Source organism: Jaculus jaculus, chromosome 7 (assembly GCF_020740685.1).
Source record: "Jaculus jaculus isolate mJacJac1 chromosome 7, mJacJac1.mat.Y.cur, whole genome shotgun sequence".
Classification (NCBI taxonomy): Eukaryota; Metazoa; Chordata; class Mammalia; order Rodentia; family Dipodidae; genus Jaculus; species Jaculus jaculus.
This window is the reverse complement of record NC_059108.1, coordinates 86,866,898-86,891,639: the sequence shown is the minus strand read 5'-3', so window position 1 is coordinate 86,891,639 and position 24,742 is coordinate 86,866,898. Positions and strand designations below refer to the sequence as shown.

The 24,742-nt window shown below is 38.2% G+C and overlaps 1 protein-coding gene across 8 annotated transcripts in view; it reads left to right on the top strand.

Annotated features, from left to right (window-relative positions):
* The window catches only part of Ralgapa1 (Ral GTPase activating protein catalytic subunit alpha 1), a 271,828-nt gene that overhangs the window by 106,848 nt on the left and 140,238 nt on the right, over positions 1–24,742 (top strand). For 5 of the 8 annotated variants that reach the window (XM_045155389.1, XM_045155387.1, XM_045155386.1 and 2 more), the window contains 4 exons: positions 12,892–14,433; positions 16,173–16,297; positions 18,656–18,872; positions 22,238–22,414. In XM_045155389.1, coding sequence (XP_045011324.1) covers positions 12,892–14,433; positions 16,173–16,297; positions 18,656–18,872; positions 22,238–22,414 — 2,061 coding nt within the window. The remainder of the gene's footprint in view (positions 1–12,891; positions 14,434–16,172; positions 16,298–18,655; positions 18,873–22,237; positions 22,415–24,742) is intronic. The other 3 variants (XM_045155394.1, XM_045155393.1, XM_045155392.1) reach the window with 1 other exon arrangement.

The following is a 24,742-nucleotide window of genomic DNA, read 5'->3' as shown; positions in this document are numbered from 1 at the left end:
TATTTTATGTTTAAATATATAATTCAGAAAGATAACGTGTTTTTTGTTTATTTTTGAGGTAGGGTCTCACTTTAGCGCAGGCTGATTTACAACTAACTCTGTAGTTCCAGGCTGGCCTTGAACTCACAGTAATCCACCTACCTGTGCCTCTGAAGTACTGGAATGAAAGACGTGTACCACCATGCCCGGCAGTTAGGCTACCTCTTAAACACATTTTAATGATTTAAACATTTATGAATAATGCTCAGAAATATTTTTGTGTCAGTTTTTAATTGTCTTTTCCTCATTTAAGATAAAAAGTGATAAATTTAAATATCTAGATCATACCAAAATGTTGTACAAAAACATTGATCATCAATGTTAATTTTATTTATTCATTTATTACTTTATTTATTGAGAGAGGAGGGGGATGGGCGTGCCAAGGCATCCTGCCACTGCAAATGAATTTCAGATACATGCACCACTTTGTGCATCTGTCTTTATGTGGGTACTAGGGAATTGAATCCAGGCTATTAGGCTTTGCAAGCAAGTGTCTTCAACTGCTGAACCATCTCCCCAACCCAGTTAGTTTTTTAAAAAATATTTTATTTTTATTTATTTGACAGAAAGGGAGAGAGAGAATGGGCATGCCATGACCTCCAGCCACTGCAAATGGACTCCAGATGCTTGCACCCCCTTGTGCATCTTGCTAATGTGGGTCCTGGGGAATCGAACCTGGGTCCTTTGGCTTTTCAGGCAAACGCCTTAACTACTGAGCCATCCCTCCAGCCCCAGTTAGTTGTTCTTAATGATGATTTTACTCTGTAGCCTAGGATGGCTTTGAATTTGATACTGTCCTCCATCCTCAGCACCCTGAGTGCTTGAATTACAAACAGGAGTTGCCAGGCCTGACATCATCTTAGGAAATGTGGATTATCTCTGAGAGAGTACATTTAAAGCACACATAATCCTTCAAACTCACTGTGTTGATAAAGTGTGTTTGCTACTAGCTTTTTTATACTTGTGCACATAAAAGTAGAAACATAGCTGGGCGTGGTGGTGCACGCCTTTAATCCCAGCACTCGGGAGGCAGAGGTAAGAGGATCGCCGTGAGTTTGAGGCCATCTTGAGACTCCATAGTGAATTCCAGGTCAGCCTGAGCTAGAGTGAGACCCTACCTTGAAAAACCAAAAAAAAAAAAAAAAAAAAGTAGAAACATAATTAGTGGGGCATGGTGGTACACTCCTTTGTTTTATTTATTTATTTATTTATTTGACAGAGAAGGAGAGAGAGAATGGGAGCCCCAGGGCTTCCAGCCACTGCAAACATACTCCAGACACTTGCATCCCTTTGTGCCTCTGGCTATCGTGGGTCCTGGGGAATCGAACCCAGATCCTTTGGCTTTACAGGCATACACCTTAACCGCTAAGCCATCCCTCTAGCCCCAGTGGTGCATGCTTTTAATCCAAGCACTTGGGAGACACAGGTAGGAGGATCACTGTGAATTCAAGGCCACCCTGAGACCACATAGTCTAGGTCAGCCTGGGCTAGAATGAAACCCTACCTCAAAAAACCAAGTAACATCAACCAAAACAGAATTAATTAAAGTTAGCTTGAATTAAAATTCACTTTTCTCTTAAGACTTAAAAGCAACGAAAGGAACATACCTGTATTAGTCAGGGATTTTTAGAGGAACAGAATGGATAGAATGAGTTGTATTAAAAGGGAATTTATTGGATTAGTTTATAAGGCAGTTCAACAATAGCATTCTGTAGGCTGAACCTGGTAGCTGCTCAGCCCCAGTAGCTGGATGTCTCAGCATTCCCAATCCAGCACTGAAGGCCTGGAGGCTTCCTGGAGGGACGCTGCTCTTCAGTCCACATTGGAAGGCTGAGGAAATTTGGTTCCAATGCTGTGGAAGGATAGCAGAACAGGCACTAACCAGCAGGCAGCATTGTCAGCCAGGTGAAAGGAAGGGATTCTTTCTCCCAGAGCTTCTTTACATAAAACCCCCTTCCTGGATGGCCACCCATTTTGGGGGTGGGGCTCACTCTGGAGGAAGTATTTCCTCCTTCAGTCAATCCTTCCTCTAAGTAACCTCAGAGATTCAACCAAGAAGAATGTCTCTGGATTCCTAACCATATCAAATTGACAGCAGAACTTAAACATCACAATACTATTTTAAAATAGCAGAAAACTCCATTTTCTTGAAAACTGATTTGTGAAGTTTTTACCATTTTCCAAGCTAATACACAAATTCAGAATACTTTCTAAGTGATATAAGTAGGTATAAATTGGAAAATATTAAAGATTCAAAATGTCTCCCAACATTTTGAATGCTTTATGAAGTCCTGTCAACAAAACTACATTATCAGATATTTTCTAAACTTTTTAAAGCACAAAACACCTTTCCTGCATATATTGACTGTCCCCAGCATTAGGATTCCAGAGAGCACAGATTTGAAGGACACTGAATTAATATCCTAACATCCTAATTTTTAAAAAATTAGCCCAATGAAGGTCAAATGATTGTTCATATATCAATTTATGTTGAAATCTGAATTACTGGATGATGATTGTGTTAGTGGTTCATGGAGGCAAACAGAAGGCATGGCATTAGCTTCGCCACGGGTTAGGTGGAGGGGAGGGAGAAGAGAAAAGGGGTTTTATGGGTAAAGATATGTAAAAATAATGCTTAATTGTTAAACAGAACCCCTCAGTTGTGATCACTAACCAGTCCTACTAGCTAAATTCTTAATGTTTGTTCCAAAATTTGGGTAAGTTTTACTTTAGAATAGCTTGATATGTAAACTGTGAAGGGCATTTAACAATCATAGAGAAAGCAAGCATGGAGACAGTGCTGTAATCCCAGCACTAGGGGATTTGAGGCAGGAATGGGAGATTAAGACCTGTGTGGACTTCATAGTAAGACTGTCTTTAAAAAAAAGTTCAATATGACATATTCATAAAATGAATTCAGGGCTGGGGAGATGGCTCAGCTGTTATGGCACTTGCATGAAAAGCCTAACAACCCTAGTTCAGTTCCCCAGTACCCACATAAAGCTAGATGCACAAAGTGGCACATGTCTCTGGAGTTCAGTTCCTTGCCTAGAGGCCCTGGCTGCCCATTCTCTTTCTGCTTTCAAATAAATAAAAATATTTTTAAAATAACAATTAAAAAAATATAGAGAATTAATAAGGAAAGTGAACTTACATAAGCCTGGCACATACCTTTAATCTCAGCACTTGAGAACCTGAGGCAGGAAGATTATGATTTGAAGCCAACTTCAGCTACATAGTGAACTTTATATTAAAAAAAAGCTCATAAAATAACTACATAAAGGAAAGGGAAAGGTATAAAACATGAACTCATAATAAACAATCATGATAAACAATTTTCTGAACATATCACTGAGATCAGGAGTTGAAGTTTCTGTAACTACCAGAGCAACAGTAAAAAGCAACATAGTCATAGACACTGTGCCCTTTGGTTAAAAAATAGCAAATTTAAGTGTGCTTCCTGTTCAAGCATGAGGGCCTTAGATCTCCTGAGTGTGAATTCCTAGATCCCTTGTAAACGGCTGGGTGTGGTCACGCATGGCTGTAACCCCAGTCCTGTGGAAGAACAGAGGCCAGAGAATTGAGCAGCAAGATCCAGATTCAGTGAAAGACTCCACTGGAAAGGAAAACAAGCACTATGCGTGTGTATGTGTGAGCATGAGCATGTGTACATACACACACACAGAGAAAGGAAAAGCCCCACCAAAAAACCCCAACCAAACAAACAAAAAAATAAAACCAAAACCCATACACACAAAAAGACAAAAAGAAACAACTCAAATTTTCAGAGAAATATTTACTTTAACTAGGTAATCCCAGCTATAGTGGTGGCTGCAATCCTAGTACTCAGAAGGCCAAAACGGGAACTAATCAAGTTTGAGGCCAGCCCAGGCTACTTAACCAAAATCCCTGTCTTAGTAAAAAGAAGAGGAAGGAAAGGAAAGAAATAAGACATGAGTGGGGGATTGAGAAAGGAGAGAGAACAAAATACTTAGCTTATGCTGTTGAACAGTTTGAGGGGTGAAACAAAACTACTTTTAATTTCCTCTGACCATGGGATTTTTTAAACATGCCAAAATCTTTAAGAATGTATTCTCAAAGTACTGTGTTATTTGTTCTTTGTGTGAGAGTGTAGTGTATGTGTATGTACATCTACAGGTGTACATGTGGAGACCAAATGTGCACGTCAGGTATTTTCCTCAATGACTTTTCACTCCCCCCCCCCCACCCCGAGACTGGGTCTCTCATGGATTAAGCTAGTTTAGCTAGCCACCAAGCCCCAGGGCTCCTTCTGCCTCTGCCTCGCCAGTGCTATGATTATCTGTGTGCATGGCAACACCCAGGTTTTATAGAGGTGCTGTGGGGATCCAAGCTCAGGTTCTCATGCTTGCACATTGAGCACTTCACTGACTAAGCTGACAACCCCAAATGTCCTATTTTTGGCCAGCTCATTTTTTTCTCCTCTTTTCTTAGCTATCCATTTTATCTGTATTATTCAGTGTGAAATTCTGTGATATAACATCACATATGGCTATAGACTAAATTAGTTGAATATTCATAAAGAGTTTTCCTCATCCTACTGATCCTGTCTCCCAAATACTGGAATTACAGGAGTGTGCTACCACAATCAGCCCCCAAATTATGTACATATTTAAAATATTTTATTTATTTGCAAGTGTGGAGGGGAGTTGAGAATGGGCATGCTAGGGTCTTCAGCTGCTGAACATGAGCTCCCGATGCATGTTCTGCTTTGTACATATGGTTTTCCTTGGGCACTGAGGAATCAAACCTGAGTCATTAGGCTTTGCAGGCAAGCACACTGAGCCATCTCTCCAGCCCCCCCCCCATTATTTTTTTAAGTAATGTACCTTAATTTTTTAGACATAAAATTTGAACATATCTTAAAAGTAGTAGCATGTAGAGCAAGACATGGTGGCTCATACTTGTATCCTTGAACTTGGGAAGCTGAGACAAGAGGTTCAACTCCAGTTTGCAAGCTGGAGGCTAGCCTGTGCTATATAGTGAATTCTAGGACAACCTGTGCTACAGACTCTGCCTCAGAAACAACAAATAAGCCACAAATAGAAAAACAAAACAATCTAACATACTCATAAAACTATAATTTTGACATAAAAACATACTAGAATGGCAAGAGTAGAAGATAATTAGATGGGATGCATTTTAGTATTCTTTCTTTAATTTTTTATTTATTAGCAAGGAGTGAGTGACAGAATGAGAATATGAATATGAATGGGCATGTCAGGGCCTTCTTTCCCTGAAAACATACTCTAGATGTATGTGCCACTTTGTGCATCTGGCTTTACATGGGTACTGGGGAATTAAACCTGAGCCATCAGGCTTTGTAAGAAAGCACCTTTAACTGCTAAGCCATCTTTTTTTTTTTTTTTTTTTTTTTTTTGCGTTTTGACAAAATTTATTGGTATTTTAATAAAGACATTCATTTCAGTTACTTCTCTCTCCTTAACTTGGCCTTAGGTTAACATTTTATTTGGGTCAAGTAAGGAATATGTAGGAGAGAGATGTTACAAATAGTAAATGGACAAAATGAAGAGTTTGTCTACAGAAAAGTTAAATTTATATATCTTGATATAATTAAATCATGTAAGAACTAATAGTGCTACGTATATTTCCATTGTTTCACTTGGGGCTTATTCTAAACTTAAATTTAAGTGAACAGACTGTTAAGAACATCCGCAAGCTGCTTTTCAGGAATTGTTACCTAGTAAAAGAGCCTAGCGAATAGTCACCACCAATAAAACTCTCAGAAGCTGCCTCCAAATTTAGCTTGTAGTTCTTAAGGGAATCATACTATTTCATCTGTGACTATGCACTTAAAGAAGCATTTAATTGACACATTAGAAAAAATGCTAAGCTATCTTTATAGCCCCGAATTTTAGTATTTTAAATTTGAGTTTGATGGATTGATTTTAAGCCTTTTCATATGATTTCAATATTGTATATAATGCTTTACCTACACAAAAGATACAGGTTTTGCTAACAGAAATGCCTTGTAGTTCTTACTTATTTTGAAGGTACATTGTAATTGTTGCCCAAATAGGCAAAAATTTATAAAAATTACCTTGTAATTAGCAGGGGAAAAAAAAAAAAAAACCCTGACTTTCAAAATGGCATCATTCTTTCTGTAAAATAATGTAAATTACTTTGACCTCAGGGGACTTGCAAATAATACTGACTTTAATACTGTGCTTAGGAAAGAATTTAACTTTGGTTAGATGTTTTGGTACTTCTAAGTCATTTCAGAAATTGTTTTTTAAAATTCTGTTGGTAACTGGGGAGATGGCTTAGTGGATAAAGAGCTTTCTGTGCAAGCATGAGTACCTGAGTCTGGATTCCCTGATCCCACCTAAAAGGCCAAATGTTACAGCAAGAGCATTAGTATACCCAGTGCACCTGCTGGCAAGATGGGGGTGTGGGGATAAGGAATCTCCTCCAGAAGCTTGCAGGCCAACTAGCCTGGCAGATGCCGTGTGGTGAACAAGAAGAAACCCTGCCCCAAACAAGGTGGAAGGTGAGAACCAACAGCCATTGACCTCCACACTGTATGTAATCATTCTCTCACACACAAGCATGTACATCACACCACCACCCCCAAAAGAACCCAAAATCCCAAAAAAAACGTTTACTAGTATTTTAGTATCCTAATTAAGAGATTTTTATATGGAAGATCGCTTTCCTCCTACTGATATTAGACTATTCTGTGTAGTGCATCCTCTTTCAAGCAATGACAGTAGTTATTACGAATTAAGATAAAGATCTTTAAGAAACTTTGTTTCTATATTTTTGTCTTACATGTTCTGAGTTATTGTTAATGTTTTAAGGCACAGCTAGACTTTTCTTCAAACAACATTCAGAAATTAATATGAAATTCATATATATATTCTTATTCATATGTGTGTGTGTATATATTTGGTTTTTCAAGGTAAGATTTCGCTCTAGCCCATGCTGACCTGGAATTCACTATGTTGACACAGGGTAGCCTCGAACTCACAGTGATCCTCCTACCTTTGCCTCCCAAGTGCTAAAATTAAAGGCATGCACCACCATGCCTGGCTAAATTCCAATATTTTAATGCTGAACATTATTAAGGAAGCCCAAAAATAGGACTGGGTATTTTCATAAATGGTAGGATTTCTAGGAAGAGTAGTTTCAATGGTCAGTGTTTTTCTTATTTGTTCAGAACACTTTTCTTTTGCTTTGTTCTTTAAAGTTTTTTTAGTACTTTAGGTAGGTTAAAATAATTTAAAGGCTTTTATTTCTCAAATTAGAACATAAGTAGCATAATTAAATTACTTTAAAAGGCATTTTTAGTCAAAAAACTGATGGCCAACATTACTCTGAAATCAGTTTTCATAGTTTTTAGTTGTTTCATTCTGTTCAACTTATTAATATTTGTTTTGTTAGTTTTTTAATTCTTTTTTTTTTTTTTTTTTTTCCTGAGGTAAGGTCTTGCTGTCGCCCAGACTGACCTGGAATTCACTATGTGGTCTCAGGGTGGCCTTGAACTCACAGCAATCCTCCTATCTCTGCCTTCCAAGAGCTGAGATTAGAGGCATGTGCCACCATGCCCAGCTGTTCTGTCTAGATTTAAATTTTTTTTTTTTTTTTTTTTTTTTTTTTTTTGGTTTTTCGAGGTAGGGTCTCACTCTGTCTCAGGCTGACCTGGAATTCACTATGTAGTCTCAGGGTGGCCCTGAACTCATGGTGATCCTCCTACCTCTGCCTCCTGAGTGCTGGGATTAAAGGCATGCACCACCATGCCCAGCTTAGATTTTAATTTCTATGATTCTTTATAGTTCATTAAGAAACTATGCAATTAATTTTCACCAATGTTTAATTTAAAGAATTATTGAATTAATTCATGAATATAAATTAGGTATATATTATTAACAGATTAACAAAATAGTCTAATTTCTGCCTCCAAGTCATAGTTTAAAAAAATTATTTATTTGCAAGCAGAGAGAGAGAGCAAGAGAGAAGAAAGACAGAGAGAAAGAGAGAGAGAGAGAGAGAGAATGGGCACTCTGGGCCCTCTAGCCACTGCAAACGAGCTCCAGCCGCATATGCCTGTTGTACATCTGGCTTACATGGATCCTGGGGAATCAAACCTAGGTCCTTTGGTTTCACAGGCTAAGCCATTTCTCCAGCCTCAAATCACAGTTGTTGTTGTTGTTGTTGTTGGTTTTTCAAGGTAGGGTTTCATTCTAGATCAGGCTGACCTAGAATTCACTAATTAGTCTCAGGGTGGCCTTGAACTCATGGCAATCCTCCTATCTCTCTGCCTCCCAAATTCTGGGATTAAAGACTGGCTGAAATCATAGTTTTTAAAATTTTTTTTGTTTATTTTTTATTTATTTATTTGAGAGTGACAGAGAGTGAGAGAGAGAATGGGTGTGCCAGGGCTTCCAGCCACTGCAAACGAACTCCAGACGCATGTGCCCCCTTATGCATCTGGCTAACATGGGTCCTGGGGGATCGAGCCTCCAACTGGGGTCCTTAGGCTTCACAGGCAAGCGCTTAACCGCTAAGCAATCTCTCTAGCCCTGAAATCATAGTTTTTAACTTCAGGCAAAATTACTTAAATGGTTTCCGTTTTATTATTTATTATTATTATTCTTTAAATTTTATTTATTTACTTGAGAGAGGGGGGTGGAGAATGAGCACTCCAGGGCCTCTTGTCACGGCAAATGAATTCCAAATGCATGTGCCACCTTGTGCATCTAGCTTACGTGGGTCCTGGGGAGTTGAACCAAGGTCCTTTGGATTTTCAGCCAAATGTCTTAACTGCTAAGCCATTTCTCCAGGCCCTGTTTATAATTTTTTACTAGTGATTGAACCTAGAACCTTCTAGCCATCCTCAGCTCTCTTTTTACTTTTAACATTAATTTTGAGGTAGGCTTTCAGTAACCTTCCCCGGCTGGTTTTGAACTCATTTTATAGCCTAAGCAGGTCTTGTTATCTATCTGCCTCATTCTCTGAGGAGTTGAGATTACAGGCCTGTACCTCCAGGCTTGGCAGTAGTTACTTCGTCTTATAAAATAGGGAAATAAGATGTCACATGGGTATTTTGAGGATTAATATATAAGATGCTAGAATAATACTTGTCATGTAGATAATACTGTATATGATTTAGCTATTAACTTACTTTCTTCTCAGTAAAAGTCAAGCATATTTTCTCAATTAAATTTAAAGTTTGTTAGAGTCCATTATATTTATTAATGGTTTCCTGTCAGCAGTTATTTCTTTTCGTTTTATACAATTAGTACCATAGTGTGCCCATAGGGTTATAAGAATGCTTGACTTAGAAATATATATAAATTTCAATATAAAACATATAGTTGCATTTTCTAAAGCTCTTGCTCTTTAAACTTGTACAGAACTTTTAGATACAGATTGAAATAATGGTGATTTTTAGCATGTGAGGCAAGGATTGATTTGGGAAGACATTCTTTTATTTATTTATTTATTTATTTGAGAGCGACAGACACAGAGGGAAAGACAGATAGAGACAGAGAGAGAGAATGGGCGCGCCAGGGCTTCCAGCCTCTGCAAACGAACTCCAGATGTGTGCGCCCCCTTGTGCATCTGGCTAACATGGGACCTGGGGAACTGAGCCTTGAACCGGGGTCCTTAGGCTTCACAGGCAAGTGCTTAACCGCTAAGCCATCTCTTCAGCCCATGGGAAGACATTCTTAACAAGACTTCATGCCTTTTTCCTGGCTTGCCTTAGGATGGAAAAATATGAAATATCAGTAAAGGGTACTAAAATTTAAATATATTCCATTTGTCTGGAAAGTCATATATTTGTTGATTCCATAGCATTAGATTTGTAATGGTATCTTGATTTTAATCATTGATAAAAATCCTAACAAAAAAAACCTTAAGAATTTTCATAGAAGAATTGTGTAGTGTCTATCTTTTACTATCCTTTAAGATATTATGTGGAAAGAAGCATTGAGTTTGTGTTGAATATAAAATGTGTCCTCAAGGAGAGACTCCTGCAGTCTATTTTTGGGAGATAACAGATGAAGATACTTATAATTGTCACAATGCACAATTCCTTATTAGTCATCTGTTTCAGAGACATACAATAAATATGAATGCATAAATGTAAAGTCTGTAGGGAAATATTTTTGCTCTTCATTTAGAAAAAATTCTAGAGTGTGTTATAAAAAAACAATGTCATTTTTAAAGTATTTGTATACTCCTTAGTTTAATGACAGAAAGAAAACTTTATGCTTTTTACTTTCAGGCGATGCCATATATTTGACCTGTGTTGGTAGCCTACTTATATATCTTCAGGAATGTACTAGACCTTTTATAATGCAAACTTACATTGATCTGAACTTAGTATAAATTGGATCCTTTTGGGCTTCAAAGAAAGATGGTGATATTAATGAGATAGAAAAAGGCTACCTCATGTCATCCATAACATAATCCTAAACTACACTCAATGACAATTCCTCTTATAAATGAAGAAACTAGTCTCTAAGTCCTGACAATGTATATCTAAGCTTAAGACCTAATACCACAGAGAGATTACTTTCTGTTCTTGCACAAGTCATAGCTTTGCTTTGGAGCTAAATGCTTTGCTGTGATTGTTCAATTTGTGTTTGTTCATTTTGTTTGTTTGCTTGTTTGTTGTTGGTTTTTCAGACAGGGTTCAACTATGTAGCCTAGGCTGGGCTTGAATTCCAATTCTTTTCCTGCCTCACAAGTGCTAGGATTCTGTGCCTATGCCACCATGCAGTTGTTACTGTCAACATTTGCATTACACACATAATAAGTAGCAATGTTGGATTTTTAAAGATGTTTATTTATTTATTTATTTATTTATTAGAGATGTGGGGGTGGCGCAGGGAGAGAGAGAGAGAATGGGTGTGCCAGGGCCTTTAGCCACTGCAAATGAATTCCAGATGCATGCGCCACCATTTGCATCTGGTTCATGTGATGTGGAATCTGGAGAATTGAACTGGGGTCCTTAGACTTCACAGGCATGCATCTTAACTGCTAAGCCATCTCTCCAGCCCCATGTTGGGTTTTTAAAACTTGTCCTTTTTCCATTATTGTTTTTGCTGGTTGAAAAAAAAAAATTTTTTTTTTTTTTTTGTTGTTGTTGTTTTTCAAGGTAGGGTCTCACTCTAGCTCAGGCTGACCTTGAATTCACTATGTAGACTCAGGGTAGCCTTGAAGTTGAACCTCCTACCTCTGCCTCCCAAGTGCTGGGATTAAAAGCATGCGCCACCATGCCCGGCTTGTTATTCCTAGATGACATGAAGACTATGTGATAGATTCATAGACATTATATTTAATGTATACAATTCCTCTTTTGAAATAATCTCTCTCTCTCTCTCTCTCTCTCCATATATATATATATATATATATATATATATATATATATATACACACACACACACACACACACACACACACACATATATACATACACACATATACATGCATATACATATACTATAAATAGTGTTTCATTTTGTGATTTCCAGCTTCATAAATATTTTTGAGAATTTATCATTTACTTAGTACCTTAATGCAGTAAAAGAAAATAGAATAGCATTAAATCTATTTCTCAAACTTTATTAGAAATTTGAGAAAGAAACTTAGCCCCTCTGGGCTTCAATTTCTTTATGTATAAAAGAGTTTAATTGGGTAATCCCTATATATTTTGACTCTATAATCTGTAGTTCTTAAAAAGAAATGCAAGGAGCTATACCTTTTACAATTTGTTGGGTGCTAAGTGAGAAGAGCTAAAACTAGCAAATAAGATGTTTTTGTTTGTCAGACAATTTTATAATGTACTTATTTTTTGTATGTATGTGTGTATAATGTGTGCATGCATGCATGTATGTATGTCCATATGTGTGTGGGCACATTTATATGTGCAGATGTGCATGCACATGGGGTCCAGAGGTCAACATCACATGTCTCTCAATATTTCCATCTTATTGTTTGAGATAAGGTCTCCACTGAACCTAGAACTCAGTAGTTCAGCTAGAAGAGCTAGCCAGCAAGTCCCAGAGATCCATCTGTGTCTGCTGCTCCAGAGCTGGGATTACAGGCAATTGTGGCCATATTCATCTTTTACATAGGCACCAGGGACTGAATTTGGATCCTCACACTTGTATGGGAAGCACTTTACTGTCTGAGCCATCTGTCCAGCCCTCCCCACTGTTTGCATTGCTTTTATTTGATTGTGATGAATGGATTTTAAGACTATTCAAACATCTCAGTTTGAATGTTTATGTTCTTGACAAAGAGACCATTAAGGAAGAAGGTGGAAGTTTCCATTTATAGTATGTGATCAGGCTGATAGGCAAACAAACAGTTGAAGGAAAGGAAATAAGTAGTCTTTTTCCTGTTCTGAATGGAAGCAGAATTTATGAGTTTACAGTAGGGTATTTAGATCAGCTTTATGTGTTAAGATCTATTGTTTTTTTTCTTCTTAAAACATAATCAGGAAAAAATGAATGACACATTTGAATTTACTTATTGGCACAGCTCTAACCTAAGCTGCACTTCCAGATATTTCATCATTTCACTATCTGTTTCGATGCATGTTAACTTGTAAAAAGATATTTCAGTACTGTTCTAATTCATTGACACCCCATGCTATATTGGCTTAGGTTCATCATTTAAAAAACAGATTTGTAAATTTATTTTATTTTCTTTTGTTGAACTTACAACAAATATCTCAGAATTTTTTTTTGTTTGAAGCATATGCTTAAGTTGTGGTTGAAATGATTCTTTGTTTTTATTCATATTGTTCCTACTCTATATAACTTTTCTCTTTTACAGATATTGATGATGCTCAAATACTTCCACGCTCAACCAGAGTCAGACATTTTTCACAGAGTGAAGACACTGGAAATGAAGTTTTTGGTGCCTTAAATGAGGAACAGCCCTTGCCTCGAAGTAGCAGCACTTCTGACATCTTGGAACCATTCACTGTTGAGCGAGCCAAAGGTGCAGTTGCTGTCATTGCCAGTTCATCCCGTCATGCACCAAGCTTGCAGAGTTCCACAGATGCTTCTTCAGTAACTAGATCCACTGAAAGCTGCATCACTGACACTCATAGCAGAGAGTCTTCTCTGGAAGTTGGTGATAGCATATATGACCATCTTTGTCATTTAATAGGCCCAGTAGAACTTACAGATTCAGCTTTTGAACAAATCCAGTACATTGACCTTGAAGGAGATGATGATCTTCTTTCTTCTCTGAAAGAGTACTTTAAGGAAAACCAGGAAAGTCTTAATAAACATGAGATAGGTAAAGCCATGGCTTCCCAGGAAGTGACTATTGCTGTAACTAGAGATGAACCATCATCTTTAGATACCTTAGAATGCATAGGGCAGGAAATTAAATCAGAAAATCTCATGTCTTTTGTTGGGACTCCCGAAAACATACTATTTCAAAAAGAACCAAACTCAGCTGTCTTCATGGGTAGTGTTGCACCTAATGAGTCAGACAGCTTTCTGAGAACACAGACTGCTGAACAATCTAAGCATCCAAACCTTGAGGAACCAGCATCGGATCCTAATTCCAGTAACTCCTGTGACAAAGAGAAAAAGAAATACCTGTATAGGCAGACAGCCACAGAATCAGAAGCCTGTGTAGACATGACATTTACTGAAAAGCTTAAGGGTGTGCAAATTAATGAAACAATCACTGTTCCCCACAGAATGCATGCCAAGAAAAGTACACTAAAAGCACCAGTTAACCGCAGAATGCCTCATGTTTCAAATACTAGCAAGCTTTCCCCCACTAAAAGAAGCTTGTCTGAAACAGTAACTCATAGGGCTAAAATCATGAAAATTGCTACTAAGAAACGAAATAGTGTTCATGTTACTTTTAGACCATCTACTGAGTCTGTCCAATTTTATAATCCTCTGGAAAATAAAGAGGCTCCATGGAAGATGAGACTACGGAAGCTCAGTGGCTTTAATAGTAGTAGCAATAGCAGCCCCAGCACCACCCAAACCACCTCAACTAGTGGTGCAGACCTCGTAAAACCTGGTGTATACAGGCCGCTAGATACAATCAGTGCAGCATCAGTTAGTAGCAGAGTAGTGAAGGAATCCACAGAGATTCCCACCACCGTTTTACAAAAAGATGGAATTGCAAGTCATCAGTTAGGTAGTCGCAGTTCTCTTAAGTCATCAAGTCATGAGGCAGGACAACAGCAGGGCTCCCTGGGTGGCGTTTATAAAACTGTTGTACATGCTCTTTCGAAGCCGAAGGCAAATGTTTCCCCACAGAGGCAGAACAGAATGCCACCAGAGGCTCCACTGAGGGATCTGTACAGTCATGTAATGGGCTATTTTGGAAGGAAAGCTGCAGGTGAGCACTGACAGTGTGCTGAGCGCAAAAGGAGAAAGACAGCACCAGTTTGGCTTAATGCAACTGAAGCAAGCTCTAAGCAATCAAAGCTTTGGGATGGTCACTGCTTTCTCTCTGTTTGGTTATGCATGCGCCTTTTCCCAGCTGTATTTCCCCCAGCATACAATGTTTATTTAAATTACTAATTTCCCTTATGAGGCATTTAGTTAAACCTCTTTGCTGCTGAACAATAAGATAGGAAAGGGGGAAGATACAGGGACCACTTTACTGACTTTTCAAAGACTACCTAAATCAAGTGTTTTTCTGAGAGCATACGATGAGTCTTGAAATCCAAGTTTACTAGGGAGTTGACATATTTTTTTGCCCCGCTAGTTTATATTTAAAAGGGCTTGACTATTTTTACCGATAACTTCCTGGGTTTTGTATTGCTTCTTGGTAGAAGGTTACTTTGACATCTAATCTAATAGAAATCAAAGTCCTATAATCAGCACCAACAATTTAGTTAACCATCATCAACGAGGAGATTCCTTCTGAATCTCAAAGTAGGATGAGTCACTTTGCATTGAAGCCATTCCCAAAAATGCTGAAGACTTTACTTTTGCATTCTTTTGTATAGAATGCAAATTATGTTTATGAAGCACTTATCATTAACTTCTTTAATTGTGAGATTTTAAATGTGCTTTGATGTTTTATGATAGCTAATCATAATTTAAATATGGAACCTATATGTACAGATTACAGAAAAAAACAAGACTATAATAACTTTTATCGTGATTCAAAGTTACAAAAAACTTTGTAGATACAGAAAATTAACTTTCAGCAGTAAGGTAGGTTTTTATTGTATTTGTTTTAACATGGTTTTGTTAGCATGATTAACCTCGCTGTATACTGCATCTTGCATTGAGCTGTTAATGCCACCCGAAGGCAGTATGTGACAGCTTGGCAAAGCCTGGCCAATGATATAAAGATAATGGTATTTCACAATGAGTTTCTGACCAGTGTATTTTCTTCATCTGAAATGTTTTATAGTCCGTCAGGAATATATACATTACTGATTTTCATTTTGTTACAAAAAATCAACTTTTCAATAGCATGATAGTGACATAAACCAATCTTATTTTTTATAAGTTAGTTTCCCAAAGAAAAATATTCTTATTAATATAAATTTATAATGTAGCCTTAAACAAAGCAAAATAACATTTTAGCTGTCTTTTTCTTAGACTGTGGAAATGAACCTTTTTTCTTCATATACTGAAATTAAATGTGTAGTAGATAGACACAGCCATCAAAACCATGGCATTGTTAGTTATATCCAAATTTAAAACATTTGTCTTACTGAGATTTGCATGGTTTGAAAGGATATATCCCTTGCAGTTATTCTCTTGGGAAAAGAGGAGCTTGTGAATTATTAAAGCTCTAAATAGCAGCATATAGTAGAAAGAAATATACCAATTTCTTTATAGGCAATATTAACCTGACTTCAACTAGTGCTTATCTATAGCTTTCTTGCTGTTTAAGGTTATATTGAAGATTGACTAACATCTGCTTAGTTAAATAAAGTAAATACCAATTTACTAATTCTTAAAATTAAATCTAAAAAGAGGGAAAAATTTTCATAAATGCATGTTTGGCAAATAATTGATATGGCATAGATACTTTTGTTTGGGGTTGTTTTTGCTTCAAGTTTATAAACTAGTTAAGTTGTTCCTCACTATATGTAGTTATTTATTTACTTTTAGTCAATAAAGAGGACATGAGCCCCAAACTGCCTCCTCTTAATAGTGATATTGGCAGCAGCAGTGCTAATGTTCCTGATCTGATGGATGAGTTTATAGCAGAGCGGCTTCGGAGTGGTAATGCCTCAGTAAGTTTTATTTTTATTTCACTTATTTGATTTTAAAGACACCAAAAGACAGTACTTATATACATATATGTGTATATTTAATGTATACATGGAACTTTTTATTCAAAATAGCCTTTCCCTGATCTTTAATATTTTTTTTTCTAAAGCTTAAAAGCTGGGCTTGATGGCACAGGTCTAGAATCCCAGCTACTCAAGAGGGTAAGGCAGGAACATTTGAAGTTTAAGGTCTCCTTGGGTTACAGAGTGAGTTCAAAAAGCCCAGGCAGGGCTGGAGAGATGGCTTAGCGGTTATAGCACTTTCCTGTGAAGCCTAAGGACCCAGGTTCGATGCCCCAGTACCCACATAAGCCAGATGCACAAGGAGGTGCATGTGTCTGGAATTCATTTACAGTAGCTAGTGGCCCTAGCATGCTTGTTCTCTCCCTTCCTTCCTTCCTCCCTTCCGCACATGTGTGCGCTCTCGCTTGCGCGTGCTCTCGCTCTCTCTCTCTCTCTCATAAATAAATAAATAGCTATTTTTTAAAGCCCAGCCAACTTAATGAGATTCTGTCTCAAAATGAAAAGTAAAAAGAGGGCTGAGGCTGCAGCCCAGAGTAGAGTTCTTTCCCAGCATGTGAAAGACCCTAGGTTTAATCCCAGGTACTGGCCTCCACACACAAATGATTTTTTTAAATGACATATTTGTAAGCAGAGAGAGGAAGAGAAAGAGAATGGATATACCTTGGCCTCTTACTACTACAAACTCCAGAAGCATGCACTGCATTGTGTATCTGGGTTTAGACCAGGCACGCTGTCTTCGCAAGCATCTCTTTTAACTGCTGAGCCATCTTCCCAGCCCTACAAAAGATTTTAAAATTACATTGTTATCATATTTTTAAATTCAGTGACATAAAGCAAGCAGACTTTTAGTTTTCACAGAAAAAAGATTGGAAGATCTATAAGTGGGTGTAATCTAGTACATTCCTAGTTTTCCCCTCTGTTTATTTTTCTTGGTAGACCAGTTACATTGATGTCACCTATCCTGAGGAGGAAGGATAACAGTATTGGTCACCTCTTCCATCTCTCATTGTTTTGGTAGCAAAAGTATTGCTTAAATAGATTCTTTTAGAATAGATAGTTGTGAAACTGATATATCATTAGTAATGCTTAATTATAAAATTATCCTTACAAAATTGTGATATTCCATTTGAGATCATTACATTTCCTGTTATTCATTCCGTTTTTATTTTTCCATTGAGTGAGTAGACTCATTGTAGTATTATAAAATGGCATCTTTGCTGTTTATCTTCTCACCCAGTCTTCTGTTTATGTTTCTTTGTTCCATTAAATAAATTGTTCTTTCTACCTTAAGTACTTTGTTCTTTCTGCTGTTTAAGAATCTCAGACTAGGCTGGAGAGATGGCTCAGAGGTTAAGACATTTGCTAGCAAAGCTTTATGACCTGAGTTCAATTTCCTAATACCTACGTAAAGCCAGATGCACAGTGGCACATGCATCTGGAGTTCATTTGCAGAGGCTGGAAGCCTTGGCGCACCCATTCTCTCTCTCTTCTATCATTCTCTGCTTGCAAATAAATAAAAAATAATAACCTCAGACCCAGCTTCATCTTACATGATAGTTGGATCTTTGCTTTAGAAAGAACAGTAGTAGTAGGCACCAGATCCATATCATTACATCTTAAGTAGATTGTTCAATAAATTATGTCTCTCCTTTCATCCTGAGGCCCTAAATCTCCTCACATAATATCTTGGAAACTAAAGGTTTCAGATAGTTACTGAGATTGAAAGTGTCTTTTTTGTTTTCCTGGGGCAGGTGTAGTGATTTGAATCAGATGTCACTGATAAACTTATGTGATCTGAATGCTTTGTCCCCAGATGGTGGCAGTTTAGAGGTGGAGCCTTGCTGAAGGAGGTGTGTTACTTGGTGGGGGAGGCTTAGGGGTGTTATAGCCAGCTGCCCCTTGTCAGAGCTAGTTGACTGTTCTGCTGCTGTTTTGTACTTGCTTTAGCAGAAATAATGTCCAGTCTCTGTTCATGCCATAGTTTCCCCTGCCATCATGAATCTTCCACTCAAGACTGAAAACTAAAATAAAAAACTTTCCTCCTACCAGCTGCTTTTGGTTGGGTGCTTTGTCCCAGCAACAAAAAGATAACCTCAACAGCAAGGGAGGTGGTTTGCGGCAGGGGTGTACTCTAGCTCAGGAAATTGCTCTGTATCCCAGGCTGGCTTTGAACTCACAGTGATTCTTCTATCTCAGCCTCCCAGGTGCTAGCATTAAAGAAGTGAGCCACCATGTCCCCATGTCCAGCATTTTAAAAAAATGGTTAAATGTTTCTTGATTTTTTTTTTTTTTTTAAAGACTATGACAAGAAGAGGAAGCAGTCCAGGCAGCCTTGAAATTCCCAAAGACCTTCCTGACATTCTGAACAAGCAGAACCAGATGCGGCCTGTTGATGACCCTGGCGTACCTTCAGAGTGGACTTCTCCTGCCAGTGCAGGGAGCAGTGATCTTATAAGCTCAGATAGTCATTCAGACTCATTCAGCGCTTTCCAATATGATGGCCGAAAATTTGACAGCAAGTATCTTTTACTATTTGAGTAGTATGTTTTATATTGCTTGTTTTCTTCTTAAGACTAACTTAAAAATTATATAGCTATTACTGTGCTCTCTGCTATTATCGAAATAGTAGCTACCACATTTCCTTCTTCCTCCTCCTCCTCCCTTCTTTTCTTCCTTCTTCCTCCTCCTCCTTCCTTCTTCTTCCCCCTCCTCCTTCTTCTTTCTTTTTCTTCCTTCCTTCTTCTTTCTTCATCCTTTTTTCTGCTTCTGTCTTCTCCTTCTTTCTTCTTCTCCCTCCTTCTGCTTTCTTTCTTCTCCTCTATTCTCCTTCTTTCTTCTTTCTTCCATCTAGAAAGAATCTTCCTTCTTCTTCTTTCTTCTTCCTCTTCCTCCTCCTCTTCTTCCCCTTCTTCCTCTTCCTCTTCTTTTTCCTCTTCCTCCTCTTTTTCTTCTCTCTCTCTCTCTTTTCTTAAATCATCTAAAGTAATGTCTCACTTTAGCCCAGGTTGACCTGAAATTTACTCTGTAGTCTCAGGCTGTCCTTAAACTCATGACAGTTCTCCTTTCTCTGTCTCCTGGATGCTGGGATTAAAGGCGTGTACCACCATGTCTGGATTCCAACATTTAAAAAAAAATATTTTATAAAAAAGATTATACTCTTTTATCCCCTCACCATTGCTCCTGTTACCCTGACCATTGTCCTTAGTGGGGTTATGGTATTCACTGTGGGGTCATGAAGGCCTACTATATCAGTCTCTGTGGGGAAGTTGGGGGGGGGGGACCATGCCTCAGGGTATTCCTATCCACTTTGGGGCTGTTAAAATTTTTCCACAATGTTCCCTGAGCCGTGGCAGGTCTGTTGGCACTCTGATTTAGTGCTGAATTCTCTGTAGCCTCTGGATTACTGCTTTTATGGGTTTTAATTCACCACAGTGTATGTCACCATCACCCTGGAGCTGGTTATCAGGCTAATAGTAAGAGCAGTATTCGTGTGGCCCTCTCCTCTGCAATTTCTCCTGGGCCCTGGAAGATGTGGTAGAGGTGGTACACCTTGTGGTGGACAGTCAACTCTGTTTTTTTGGTCACATTGATGGATCCTAGCTCTTTTCCATTTTCTCTGTCATCTGTAAAATAAGGCAGATTTTCCAACCAATAGAGAAAATGGCTTGGGTTAAAGGGGATATGCATAGTTATTGGAGAGACTTATTGATGCTAAGCCCACTTTTATCCAGAAAGCAGTGAGGACTTCTCTCGAGTCTTTATGTTTCTTATCCATGGAATTCTGACTTGGTTCTCAGTACTAGATACTAGTTTTATCCCACTGAGCAGATCACTTGTCCAATCAGAGAACAGTTAGTTACCTGCAAAGGCTGTGTGCCACTATTGCACAAGTGTGTACTTGTTATCCAGCTGGTCAGTTTTGCAACTTGAAGGGTCCCTTGTTTATTCATGCTGTGAATGACTGTCACCCCAGCTGCTTCCACAGTGCTTTCCAACACTACGAGTACTAGCTATGAGGGAGCTGGTTTTCTCTCATTTCCAGCATCTTACCACATATTTTGATTTCACTTTTGGTTTTTAAAAGATAGGTTCTCATTGTTAACTCAGGCTGACCTGGAATTTACTATTTAGTCTCAGGGTGGCCTCAAATTCATAGCAGTCCTCCTACCTCCGCCTCCTGTGTGCTGGGATTAAAGGCATGCACCACCATACCAGGCCTTGGTTTCATTTTTTAGTGCAATTTGAAGTAAGTTTTAAGGAATTCTCCCAGATTGAGGCTATTTTATTTAGCCAAACTAAGGGTACTTAAAAAAAAATAAAATACTGTCATAAGACAAAGTATATTTTTAAGATTAAAATGCAGAAAGGACAATGATTTAAAATGGGCTTGATATTAAAATAAAACACCATCCTGGAGAGATGGCTCAGTGGTTAAAAAGTGCTTGCTTACAAAGCCTGACAGCCAGGATTTGATGCCTCATATTCCACGTAAGGCCAAATGCACAAAGTGTCACATGTGTCTAGAGTTCATTTGCAGTGGTAGGAGACCCTAGCATAACCATATTCTCCCTCCCTCCCTTCTCTCTTTCTCATTCTCTCTCTTTCTCCCTTATTGCAAATAAATAAAATATTTTAAAAAATAAAAACAAAGGAGTGGGCTGGAGAGATGGCTTAGCGGTTAAGCGCTTGCCTGTGAAGCCTAAGGACCCCGGTTCGAGGCTCGGTTCCCCAGGTCCCACATTAGCCAGATGCACAAGGGGGCACACACGTCTGGAGTTCGTTTGCAGAGGCTGGAAGCCCTGGCGCGCCCATTCTTTCTCTCTCCCTCTATCTGTCTTTCTCTCTGTGTCTGTCGCTCTCAAATAAAAAAAAAAAAAAACTAAAAAAAAACAAAGGAGTGAACCAGGTGTTTTGTGGCTCACACCTTTAATGCCAGCACTTAAGAGGCAATGGTAGGATTGCCATGAGTTCAAGGCCAACCTGAGACTCCATGGTGAATTCCAGGTCAGCCTGCACTAGAGTGAAACCCTACCTGAAAAAAACAAATAAACAAATAAATATCATTGTTATGAGTAGCCATTATTTTGAGTATTCATATTTGGCAGTCAGTGCCAGTTATGTTCAGTGCTACACCACTCACAACCTTTCTTATGTTCAAGTAACATTAGTGATCTTATTTGATACTATATTAGTACCACCAAATTATTCTGATGAAATTTTCTATCACACTTGACAATTAGTGAAGAAAGTAAAAACTCAGGGAATCAAGTTTGTGAAATACTGGGAGCTGTATTGCAGAATAGCATATTTCCTCCCTTCATGGATTGATTGTATACCCTTCTAATCTCAAACTGATAAGATTTTAAGAGGAAGATGATTTTATATATATACATCAGAAAGCATGGGTAAGAATGATGACATGTCACATGTTTTTTACTACTATTGTTAATAAGTTACAACTTTAACTGCTTCTAGTTAGAATCTTTAAAGAGTTAACATTGCTTACTTACATTCTCCAGATTGTAATATATAAAATAAATTGATGGGTCTGGAGAGATGGCTTAGCGGCTAAGGCACTTGCCTGAAAAGCCTAAGGACCTATGTTCTACTCTTCAGATCCCATGTTAGCCAGACACACAAAGGTGAGGCAAGCACAAGATTGCATGTGCTCACTAGTTGGCACAAGCATCTGGAGTTTGATTTCAGTGGGTGAGGCCCTGGTGCCCCAATTCTCTCTCTCTGTCCCACTTAAAAAAAAAAGAAAAGAAAAAGAAAAAATTGATGGGAAATTTTAATGTTTTATTATTTTTGTGTTTTAGCTATGTCTCATTATTTTTGTTTTATAACTGGGACTATATTAGCATTTCTTCTTCCTAATAGACTTTGGCTTTGGAGCTGACACTGGAATTGCATCCACTGCTGACATTGACTCAGGTTCTGGCCATCATCAGAGTACTGAAGAGCAGGAAGTGGCTAGCTTAACCACCCTTCATATGGATTCTGAAACAAGCAGTCTTAATCAACAAGCTTTCTCTGCTGAAGTTGCAACCATTACTGGTAAAGTTATTTGAGGGAATGTGTTCCTTATATGTAGAGTTTTAAAATATTTTACTTATTTGAGAGAGAGAAAGAGTGAATGAGCACACCAGGGCCTCTGGCCGCTACTGTACACAAACTCCAGTTGTATGCTCCACTTTGGGCATCTAGCCTTATGTGGGTACGGGGATGAACCCAGGCCATAAGGCTTTATAAACAGCCACCTTCTTTTTTTAAAATTTAAGAGAGAGAAAGTGGCAGAGAGAATGGGCATGCCAGTGCCTTCAGCCACTGCAAACAAACTCCAGAAATGTGTGCCCCCTTGTGCACATGTGCAACATTGTGTGCTTACCACACTGTGTCTGGCTTATGTGGGACCTAGAGATGTGAACATGAGTTCTTAGGCTCTGCAGCTAGTACCTTAACCACTAAGCCATCTCTCCAGCCCACAAGCACCTTTTTTAAAAAAAAACTTATTTATTTTATTTTGAGAGAAAGGTGGAGTGGTGGAGAGGGGGAGAGAATGGGCACTAAATGGCCTGTAGGCAGTGCAAATGAACTCCAGATGCATGCACCACCTTGTGCATCTGGCATGCCCATTCTCTCTGTGTGTCTCCTCTCCCTCTCCTTGCAAATAAATAAAAAAAGGTGGGTATGGTGGCACATGCCTTTAATCCCAGCACTTGGGAGGCAGAGGTAGGAGGATCACCATGAGTTCAAGGCCACCCTGAGACTACATAGTGAATTCCAGGTCAGCCTGAGCTAGAGTGAGATCATACCTCAAAAAAACAAAACAAAAAAGCAAATAAATAAAATTTTTTTAAAGAAATCATTTTAATGTTTCTCCTCCTTTCCTTCATTGTTATAAAATATTAAACAAAAGAAACTGAAATAGAATTAAGTAATATCTAAACCCTGAAAATTTTTGCTGGGCATGATGGTGCAGACCTTTAATCCTAGCACTCAGGAGGCAGAAATAGGAGTATCTCTGTTAGTTTGAAGCCAGCCTGGGACTACAGAGTAAATTCCAGATCAGCCTGGGCTAGAGTGAGACCCTACCTTGAAAAACAAACAAACAAGCAAACAGGTTTTTAAGAAGTTTAAAATCTACATGTAATTCCAGGTCAGTCTGGGCTAGAGCAAAACCCTACATTGAAAAACTAAAGAAAAAAAATCTACATATAAGGGACTAAGGAGATTACTAGGCAGACAAAATGTACTTGTTTATTGCTGGAGATATGGTTTAGTAGTTAAGGCCTGTGAAGCCTAAGGATCCAGGTTCAATTCCTCAGTACCTACACAAGTCAGATGCTTAACTGCTAAACTATCTCTCTAGCCCTCTGTAGCTATTTTTGAATGGTTAATCTGAACAAAAAGAAGTATTACACTATATCTTTTCATTGTTATTCAGAATTAGCCTAGATTTTTTTATGGCAAAGTATTTATTGCAAGAAATAGTCTAATAAAAAGCCTGTCAGTATACTAGTGTTCTGTATTTATGCAGTAAATTGTCTTTTTTAGGTTCTTTGTACCTGTTGCCAAACCCAAACATAATATGACTAGTGGAGTTCAAGACATTCAGTCATGTCAAAGGCTGAGTCACATTACTGCAGGCTTAGTGAATGATTAAAGTGAGCTTCAATAGCTAGTGGCCCACAGTTCTGGAGGGTTCCATCATAAAAGCCAAATTCATTCTGGTTCTAGTCATAGATATTCCAGTTTAACTGCTAGTCAGTGATTTTTTTTTTCTTGCTTTTTTGAGGTAGGGTCTCACTCTAGCTCAGGCTGACCTGGAATTCACTATGTAGTCTCAGGGTGACCTTGAACTCATGATAATCCTCTTACCTCTGCCTCCTGTGTGCCAGGATTAAAGGCATGTGCCACCATGCCCGACTGCTAGTCAGTGTTTTTTGCATCCTAAAGTTAACTGGAAATTTTAAACTGTAGTTGTGACACATCGCTGAATTCATCATACACATTTTCTCAGCCAATCCACACAGTTAAGAATGTTTCAAGGGAATGGTAGATAGGCAGGACCCATCCTTTGTGTCCATGTTCTGTCTCCTATTCTCCCAGTACCACTAGATAGAAACTTCAGCATGCCTGATTGTGGAATAGGGAAAAGGAAGGGAATCAGTTGGGTTTTATCTACAGACCTATCATCATGGGATTTAAATTTCACAAAAATTACAGGTTCTTATTTTAGAGTAAACACATTTTACTACCATCGTCATAAAAATAAATGTAAATGATAATATACGTAACATTGCTGATAATCAGGGAATTTGAATAAAAACTAGAATGAGTTATTCCTGAATACATCCTAAAACAGCTTACATTAAAAACTAA